Below are 10,224 nucleotides of genomic sequence, written 5' to 3'. Positions count from 1 at the left end.
TCTTACCTTTTTGGTATTTTTTTTCTTTTTTTAAAATATTTTTTAAATTTTTCTTATATACATATATGAACATATATATGTATATATATGTCTGTAGGAATCATAAATACATACGTTTATGTATGTATGCATACATGTGTATGTACATGCACGTATATTTAGATTCATATACCTATATCTATGTCTACATGTATATATGTATGCATGGATGGTTGTATATATATATTTAGGCTAAAGGCATAATCAGCCTCTTTACCTTTCATCATTTAACCATTTAATCCCCTTAACTTAAACAAGGACCTTTTAGGTCCCTCAATTTCCAATTTTGAACAAGGTAAATACTTGGGTCAGCGCGTGTGTTACACACGCGATTGAGGTGTGTGCAACACCTTCATCTTCTTCTTTCTTCCTTCTCATCGCCAATGACCGTCGCAACACCATTTTCTTCATCTTTTTCTTCTTTCCTTCTCGTCGCCAGTGATCGCCATAGCACCATCTTCTTATTCTTCTTCTTTCTTTCTTCTCGTCACCAGCGACTACTGCAGCACCATCATCTTCTTCTTCATTCCTTCTCGCTAACGAACTGTCGTTTGTTGCCTCTCTCTCGTTCTCGTTCTCTCTCTCTGTCGATGGTCGTCAGCGACGTGGGAGGCATTGACCGGGGTCGGGGGGTCGTCGATAGTAGAGGTTAGGCGTGGGGCAGACAGATCTGAGCCAACGACTTGGGAGGTGAGCGGTCACTCTCTCACTCGCCTTCCTTGTGTAGGTGGCCGGCTATGGCGTCGAAGGGGGCGGCGATGGCATCGATTGGGGTCGATGGGCGGGCAGTCGTCTTCTTCCTCTCTCTGCCCCTCTCTCACTCTCGCTATCTCTCTGTCGGTCCCGCTCGCTTTCTCTATCGTTTTAGGAGGCTATCTGCCGTCGGCCTTTTCCTCTCTTGCAGATCTGGACACTTTGCATGCTCTCATTGGCTTGGTCAATGGCCCGCATCACACAGCACGTGTAACTCACACGCTATTCTTGCTGCACTAAGGTATGTAGCTATTATAAAATTAGTAGTTGAGGTACCTAATAGATTCAAAATTAGAAGTTGAGAGATCTAATAGATCCTTGTTTAAGTTAAGGGGGCTAAATGATTAAATGGTGAAAGGTAAGGAGGCTGATTATGCCTTTAGCCTATGTATTTGTGTGTGCATGTATGTCTATATATACACTTAATACATAAGGGTGTCCTCCATTATTAAAAAATGTCACTTTTAACCCTTTTAAAAATTAAAATTTTGATATATCTCCTTCTTCAATTATTTTTTTTGTCACCTTAAATCTTTGGCATTAATTTTTTTTAGAAAGTGAATTACTTGCGTTACAAGGATACGAAGGGGACGGACCATCAAGGGTAAGCAAATTTTAAGGGATTAATACATAAAAGAGTTATTAGACTATTAAAAAAATGTGAAATTGTAAAGATCCAAAAAAAAAAAAACTAAATTAATTAAATTAATTAAATTATATATATAATAATTAATTAAAACAAAAAAATATATATATATAAAAAGAAAAGGGGGAGGCGCTCGGCAGCCCCCCCCCCCAAATCAGAAAATCTCTCTCTCTCTCTCTCTTTTATTTTCTCTTGATTTCCTCTCGGATTATCTTCGATTCCAAGCGATCCGGCCGTTCGATCGTTGATCCGACTTCGCTTTCATCGTTAAAGTGCCCCCGATCTACAAGGAGGTAAGTGTTTTGGCTTCATCCTCTCTGTTTTGCTTGTTGTTTTCGTGAAATGAGGCTTGAGGCGCGATGGGGCTTGTTGGCCGAATGTTTGAGGTTAGATCTACGAAGATCCAACCGTTGGATTTTTGTGATTCTTGGATATGATGGTCGGTTTGCTTAAGAGGGTTGGGTGGCGGTCTTGGATCGCTGGAAATCGCCGGCCACGGTGGCCGGCGACGTTGGCAGTATTTTTTCTCTTTTTGGCCGAAACTTCGACTCTAGATCTACGAAGATCTAGCCGTCCGATCTTTCTCATTTTTGGGTATGTTGCTCTCCTTAGTGTTGCGCACCTCGGGGTAGTTTCTGATCGTCGAAAAAATGGCCGGCGGCCGGCGAACGGCGACGGCCAGATTCGCCCCTATTTTCGGCCGAAAATTAAATCTCAGATCTAGTAAGATCTGACCGTCCGATGGGTTTCATTTTAATATATGTTGATATTCGTGGCGAGGGCTTCGTATCGGTATATTGGTCGGCCATTTTTGGCCGGCCGGCGGCGGTCGCTGGCGGTGGCAGTGTGTTGGAAAGAAAAGAAAAAAAAAAAAAAGGAAAAGAAAAAGAAAGAAAAGAAAAGAAAAGAAAAGAAAGGAAAAAGAATAAAAGGAAATAAAAATAAAAAAAAAAAATAAGGAAAAAGGAAATGAGGGCTTTTGGGGTTGGGCATGTCGGGTTAGGTTTTAGCCTAGGATGGCGGGGCCCGATTGGGTTTTAGGATGGCCCAATGTGTTGGGCATGACTGACCCAGTTGTGGCAGCCCTTGGGCTGGCCCACTCGGCTTGTTCTCCCTTGTCGTTTGTCCGGGAACCTAGGATGACTTGGTTAGGTTGGTCCTACTCGGGATATCGATGTCAGTTTAATTTGGGTTCTCTTTAGGTCTCCTAGAATTGGCGATATGATTGGCGAGTCATTTTGTTGATCGGAGTCCTAAGGATGAAGCCCTATTAGACGACTCGAGGCCGAGTAAGACTGACCCTGAGTGCGTTCTAGGCTAGCCTATGATGATGACGTGGGTTTATTTCGAATCCTGATTTCTGATGGATTCCTTTTATCTGAGGCTAGAATATTGCAATTTATTCCTTTTAAACCATTTATTAAATTATTAATTAATTATTAAGTTTTCAAGAAAATTTATCAATTTAGTTATAAATATATATATGTATGTATTTTTGATAAAGGAGGAATTTAGATAAAAAAAATATATTATCTATATTAAAAGAAAACTAGTTTATGGGTAAATATATATATATATATATTATGATATTGCAGCCTATAAGTGGGTGTGTAGTTCCACTATACACTTACGCGTAGCAAGCAAAGCGAGACATGATGACGTAGTCGATGGCTTAGCTCGACGAATTCCATGACGCCAGATTTGAATATTGCGCGGGCCAAGGTACCAAATAATCGATTTAGGGTGTTAGGCAATGGTTAGGATTTTCGGTAATTTCTTTACGTCGTTATTCTTGTTACCTAAATGTGACACCCCATTCTATTTATTGTAGGCTCAGATTCTCAGGATTTTGTTCGATCTTCTCCCCAGACTCGGACTTGAGTCATCATTTCCCAGGCGAGTAGACAGGATATGTTATGATTACCTTATATTATGCACGTATATACTGTTTTATTCATAAATATTATAACCTTGTATAAATTTTTATATGCATAACTCGTACATGATTTTTATATGCGGATCATAGAAAAATACTCTTAAATGTTTCTAATTTGCATGAAATATTTTCATCCTACTGGGAGAGACATAAACTGAAAGATACCCTAATTGATTTCTTGTTTTGAGAATGTGAATTATTGAATGATATGGTGTATTTTAGGCACCACATGAAATGATAAATGATTATGACTTGTGCATAAATTAGGGTATTATTTGCATTATTATTAGAGGACTATCTAGTAGATTCCCTGGTGACTCACAGCAGGAAAAGATCATGGTACTGTGAGGCTTGGCATGCCAAGGCCATGAGAGACACGGATAGTATGTTTCAGCACTGCTATCACGTGGGCCTTTATGATGATATTGTGTGATGATGATGTATGTGCCGATATATATACTTGTGTGCATGTGTATATAGGCGTTAGGCCAGTTTCTACTAGTGTGTCCTCAGAATCAGTGCATGCATCTCATACAAAAGTATAGGGGACTTGGGTGGTTAGGGAACAACTTATGGGGGTTGTCTTTAAGCACCTATTTTTCCTACACTATGTTTTTCTTTGAAATCTCAAATTATTTAACTTATGGTTTATAATTCCACTGTTTATACTGTTATTACGTTATTATACTCATGATGATCATCCTAGCATTTTATTGTATACTCTCCTAGTGGGCATGACATACCTTATACTCGCGAGTCCACAAGACTCACCCCGTTTTATTAAAAATATTTTCAGGGAATTCTCCTTTTGATTATTGGTCCAGCAGATCTTCTGGTATGATGTCATACCCTCTTTTGATTTCGGATGTATTATAGGATGCTCTGTGGAGACATACCCATATTGTAGAGTCTGATGTTTTGTCTTTATTTTTGTTGGCACATAATTGTGCCAAGGGCCCGAGATACGGGATCGGGTATGTATTATTGACAGCAGTGTGATAGATATTCTTATTTTGTACAGCTGCTGTATATGAAATATTGAGATATTATGTTAGAAGGTGAATTGGTATTTTATTCATGTTCTATATCTTGTCAGTAATATTGTTTTATTCAAATCGAGCTAGAGAAGAGGCTTACTAGTCCATTTTGGGGCCGCTGGGCCTAGGGATTAGTGCCGGTCATGACATACCAGATTTCGGGTCGTGACAGATTGGTATCAGAGCCTAGGTTACTCTTGAGTTAGGCTTGTGTCTTTTGATTCTATTCGATTCTCTAGCCTTGTCTAAGGTCTTGTCTCATTGAGTTCCACAGAGCCATTCTTAGCTGGGTTTTAGATCGTGGTGTGAGCCATGGCACATTATTGATCTAGCTTTTGCTAAGGGTGTTAGAGTCTAGTATCATTTGATCTTTTGCTTTCAGATTCTATTGCTACTTTTATTGACCTATCAGTACGATGACAGGGATGATACCTACTCGTTCTCGGACAGCATCCAGGCAGACAGATTCTTTAGGGGGTGATCAGGCTCCTCAGCCCTCACCTACCAGCGGTTACACGGTCAGAGGCCGTGGACGAGGTCGTGGCGAACGACGTGGCCGAGGCCGAGGTAGAGGCCGGGGCCGTGGTTCGGGTCGCAGTGGAGTTGACTTTGATGGTAGTACTCTGACGAGAGATAGGGACCAGCTGATTATTGACTCCTTGGCAAACATCACGGTGCTGTTGACAAATATAGTTAATTCTCAGAGACAGCCAGAGGCGCCAGGGGGTGTGAGCCCTGATACTAGGGTTGGTGGCGGCACTGGAGATGGCACCGAGGATGGCACTAGAGGTGGCACTAGTGGCGGCACTGGCGACGGTGCTGTGGCTGGTGGCGCCAGGGGGGCCGTTAGCGGTGGCGCTGCAGGTGTTGCCGTCGGCACTGGTGATGCAGGCGAGACTAGGGGACAGCCTCCAGTGGACCTTCCAGTGGACCCTGAGGCCGTTGGGATAGATTATGAGTTTGAGCGGTTTATGGGTCTGAAGCTGCCCCAGTTCAGAGGTGCGAGAGATAAGGCTGAAGAGGGTTAGAGGCGACGCTGGTACTTCCTTCTCTTCTGGGAAGAAGGGGAAGGGCACGACGAGTTTGCAGCCGTTGGCAGTAGCGCCACCATTTCCTTCATTGCCTGCGCCCCCTTCCCAAAGACAGCAGCAGCAGCGGCAGTGGCAGCAGAGACAGGAAGAGAGGCCCCTATGTCCGACATGTAAGAAGAGACACTCAGGGGTGTGCAGGTATGCGAAGGCCCCGATTACATGCTTTAGGTGTGGACAGTCAGGTCACATCCAGAGGGATTGTTCACAGCTAGGGCGAGGCCCTCCAGGACGACAGGCTCCAGCTCAGCAGCCGACATCTAGAGCTCAGAGCAGCGCTCCCCAGCCTCGAGGGGGACATGGCCCACAGAGTCAGCCGAGGGTCTATCATATGACGACTCAGGATGCCCAGGCATCCAATCAGGTGGTGACAGGTACGGTTCATATCTGTGGTCACAGTGCACACGTGCTATTTGATCCCGGGGCGACGCATTCGTTTGTATCGCGGCAATTTGCTCCCTGTCTGGGAGTAAGTGCCACTCCTCTAGGCGAGCCCATGTTAGTGGGAACTCCTGTGGGTGATGCCCTACAGGTAGAGCGAGAGTATCGGGCTTGTGTTGTTTCTCTCGTGGGTAGGGATACGTTAGCAGATCTTATTTTACTCGGTCCTATGGAGTTTGATGTCATTTTAGGTATGGATTGGTTAGCTTCATGCCACGCTAGCCTAGATTGTCGTCAGAAACGCGTTTACTTTAATATTCCCGGTGAGGATTCGTTTTATATCCAAGGGGATAGGACTCGAGGGGCTAGCATGTTGATATCAGCTATAAAGGCGCAACGTATGTTGGGCAGAGGTTGTGAGGGGTTCTTGGCAGTCGTGAGAGAGTGTGACCGATCAGTTGGGGAGGTTAGTGGAGTCCCGATAGTGTGTGAGTTTCCAGACGTTTTTCCCGAGGAGCTTCCGGGATTACCACCCGATCGGGAGATTGAGTTTTGTATCGACCTAATACCGGAGGCTCGACCTATTTCGATACCCCCGTATAGAATGGCCCCAGCGGAATTGAAGGAGTTAAAGGATCAATTACAAGAACTCTTAGATAAGGGCTTTATTAGGCCTAGCACGTCGCCATGGGGTGCGCCAGTGCTATTTGTGAAGAAGAAGGATGGGAGTTTGAGACTTTGTATCGACTATCGTCAACTAAACAAAGTCACTATCCGTAACCAATACTCGTTGCCACGCATTGATGACCTATTTGATCAATTGCAAGGCGCGAGGCGATTTTCTAAAATTGATTTAAGATCAGGATACCATCAATTGAGGATCAGGAATCAGGATGTTCCCAAGACTGCCTTTCGCACTCGGTATGGGCATTACGAGTTTTTGGTGATGTCCTTCGGGTTGACGAATGCCCCGGCAGCATTCATGGATTTGATGAATAGAGTATTTCGACCTTTCTTGGATAGATTTGTCATTGTATTCATAGATGACATATTGGTGTACTCGAGGAGTGATGTTGAGCATGAGCACCATCTTAGGACGGTTTTACAAGCCCTTCGTGAGAATGAGTTGTATGCCAAGTTTTCAAAGTGTGAGTTCTGGCTAGAGAGTGTTGGCTTTTTGGGGCATGTTGTGTCTAGTCAAGGGATCCAGGTGGACCAAAAGAAGATAGAGGCTGTGGCTCAGTGGCCTAGACCCACTACAGTCACCGAGATACGTAGTTTCCTAGGTTTAGCAGGATACTACCGTCGCTTTGTGAAGGATTTTTCTAAGATTGCAGCGCCGATGACGCGTCTCACCCAAAAGAATGTAAAGTTTGAGTGGTTAGATGCATGTGAGCAAAGCTTCAATGAGTTGAAGCGACGTTTGACTACAGCGCCAGTGTTGACCCTACCATCAGGGAATGGGGGTTATGCTGTGTACTGTGATGCGTCAAGGGTTGGATTAGGATGTGTGTTGATGCAGTGTGGGAGAGTTATTGCGTATGCTTCTAGGCAGTTGAAGAAACATGAGCAGAACTATCCTACTCATGACCTCGAGATGGCTGCCGTAGTATTTGCTCTCAAGATATGGCGGCATTACTTGTACGGCGAGACTTGTGAGGTGTTCACAGATCATAAGAGTCTTAAGTACATTTTTGACCAGCGGGACCTGAATTTGAGACAGCGTAGGTGGATGGAACTCCTTAAGGACTATGATATCCATATTTTGTACCACCCAGGAAAGGCTAACGTAGTAGCAGATGCCTTGAGTAGAAAGTCTATGGGTAGCCTTGCTCATATTTCTAGTTGGAGGAGACCGTTAGTGGAGCAGTTACATAGTTTAGAGCGGAGTGGTGCACGTTTAGAGATATCTGAATCTTGGGGATTTTTGGCGCACATCGAGCTTAGGTCTGCTTTGATGGAGGAGATTAAGGCGGTTCAAGTTAAGGACCCTAGTTTAGCCAAGATCATTAAAGATGTCGGAGAAGGTAAGGCGTTGGATTTTTCTATGGACTCTTCTGGAGTGTTGAGATTCAGGACTCGGCTTTGTGTCCCCGAGGTGGACGAGTTGAGGAGTAGGATCCTTAGGGAGGCTCATCACTCTCGATTTTCCATTCACCCAGGGACTACCAAGATGTACCAGGACCTAAAGCAATTGTTTTGGTGGCCACGCCTTAAGGAAGATGTTGCTCGTACGTGTCTAACTTGCCAAGTCTGTCAGCAAGTGAAGGCAGAGCATAAGAGGCCAGGAGGTTTGTTGGAGAGCATCCCAATTCCAGAATGGAAATGGGAACATATTACCATGGATATGGTTACAGGATTACCGAGGTCCCCTGCGGGACATGATTCAGTATGGGTAGTGGTAGATCGCCTAACGAAGACAGCTCGTTTTATTGCTGTACGTACGTCATTTACTGCCTCTCAGTTAGCTCAGAAGTTCATTCATGAGATTGTACGGTATCACGGAGTACCCATTTCTATTATTTCTGATCGAGGGTCCATATTTACCTCTCGGTATTGGGGCTCATTTCACGAGGCTTTGGGTACGCAGTTAGCATTGAGTACTGCGTTTCACCCCAGACGGATGGCCAATCGGAGAGGACTATCCAGATACTTGAGGACATGCTTAGAGCATGTGCCCTTGATTTCAAGGGTAGTTGGGAGAAGAATTTGCCGTATGTCGAATTTGCATATAACAATAGCTATCAATCTAGCATTCAAATGGCACCTTACGAGGCGCTATATGGTCGACGATGTAGGTCACCCTTAGGTTGGTTTGAGGTTGGTGAGAGACGACTTATTGGCCCAGATCTGCTTGGCCAAAGCATGGAGATCATCCAAGTAATTCGTGATAGGCTTTTGACAGCTCAGAGTCGTCAGAAGTCGTATGCAGATCGTAGGCGTCGACCCTTAGAGTTTGCAGTTGATGATTTGGTGTACCTTAGAGTATCGCCTATGAAGGGGGTAGTGAGGTTTGGGAGGAGAGGTAAGCTCAGTCCCCGGTATGTTGGACCTTTTCGAGTCCTTAGGCGGATTGGGAATGTAGCTTATGAGTTGGCACTACCACCGTCGATGGTTGGAGTGCACCCTGTATTTCATGTGTCGATGCTACGTGGGGTTATTGGAGACCCCTCTCATGTTTTGCCCCCGACAGCACCCACTATGATCCAACCAAGCTTGCAATATGAAGAGCAACCTGTTAAGATCTTAGATAGGCAGGTCAGAAAGCTTAGATCTAAAGAAATAGCTTCTGTTAAAGTTCAGTGGAGCCACCGTAGTGAGGGTGAGGCCACTTGGGAGATGGAAGATGCTATGAAAGAGAAATATCCTTATTTGTTTCCGTGAAATTCGAGGACGAATTTTTATAAGGGGGGGAGAATGTAAAGATCCAAAAAAAAAAAAACTAAATTAATTAAATTATATATATAATAATTAATTAAAACAAAAAAAAAAAATATATAAAAAGAAAAGGGGGAGGCGCTCGGCAGCCCCCCCCCCAAATCAGAAAATCTCTCTCTCTCTCTCTCTCTCTTTTATTTTCTCTTGATTTCCTCTCGGATTATCTTCGATTCCAAGCGATCCGGCCGTTCGATCGTTGATCCGACTTCGCTTTCACCGTTAAAGTGCCCCCGATCTACAAGGAGGTAAGTGTTTTGGCTTCATCCTCTCTGTTTTGCTTGTTGTTTTCGTGAAATGAGGCTTGAGGCGCGATGGGGCTTGTTGGCCGAATGTTTGAGGTTAGATCTACGAAGATCCAACCGTTGGATTTTTGTGATTCTTGGATATGATGGTCGGTTTGCTTAAGAGGGTTGGGTGGCAGTCTTGGATCGCTGGAAATCGCCGGCCACGGTGGCCGGCGACGTTGGCAGTATTTTTTCTCTTTTTGGCCGAAACTTCGACTCTAGATCTACGAAGATCTAGCCGTCCGATCTTTCTCATTTTTGGGTATGTTGCTCTCCTTAGTGTTGCGCACCTCGGGGTAGTTTCTGATCGTCGAAAAAATGGCCGGCGGCCGGCGAACGGCGACGGCCAGATTCGCCCCTATTTTCGGCCGAAAATTAAATCTCAGATCTAGTAAGATCTGACCGTCCGATGGGTTTCATTTTAATATATGTTGATATTCGTGGCGAGGGCTTCGTATCGGTATATTGGTCGGCCATTTTTGGCCGGCCGGCGGCGGTCGCCGGCGGTGGCAGTGTGTTGGAAAGAAAAGAAAAAAAAAAAAAAAAGGAAAAGAAAAAGAAAGAAAAGAAAAGAAAAGAAAAGAAAGGAAAAAGAATAAAAGGAAATAAAAATAAAAAAAAA

At 44.3% G+C, this 10,224-nt stretch overlaps 1 protein-coding gene across 2 annotated transcripts; it reads left to right on the top strand.

The window, feature by feature from the left end:
• The first annotated feature begins 1,591 nt into the window (after window positions 1-1,591).
• On the top strand, window positions 1,592-5,930 carry LOC127798798 (glycine-rich cell wall structural protein 1-like). Of its 2 annotated transcripts, XM_052332400.1 has the most exons (4): window positions 1,593-3,160; window positions 3,270-3,334; window positions 4,171-4,209; window positions 4,835-5,930. In XM_052332400.1, exon 4 carries the CDS (start codon window positions 4,837-4,839, stop codon window positions 5,437-5,439), a length of 603 nt encoding a protein of 200 aa, XP_052188360.1. In that variant the 5' UTR covers window positions 1,593-3,160; window positions 3,270-3,334; window positions 4,171-4,209; window positions 4,835-4,836; the 3' UTR covers window positions 5,440-5,930. The 2 variants fall into 2 exon arrangements, with proteins under 2 accessions (XP_052188361.1, XP_052188360.1); XM_052332401.1 differs by having other exon boundaries at window positions 1,592-3,334.
• Window positions 5,931-10,224: the final 4,294 nt, after the last annotated feature.

The sequence above is a fragment of the Diospyros lotus genome, chromosome 4 (genome assembly GCF_014633365.1).
Source record: "Diospyros lotus cultivar Yz01 chromosome 4, ASM1463336v1, whole genome shotgun sequence".
In the NCBI taxonomy this organism is placed as follows: Eukaryota; Viridiplantae; Streptophyta; class Magnoliopsida; order Ericales; family Ebenaceae; genus Diospyros; species Diospyros lotus.
This window is presented reverse-complemented; position numbering and strand designations above follow the sequence as displayed.

What these genes read in the sequence shown, in the direction of transcription:
- LOC127798798 (XM_052332401.1), top strand. Translation starts at nt 4,837, where the DNA reads ATGATACCTACTCGTTCTCGGACAGCATCCAGGCAGACAGATTCTTTA.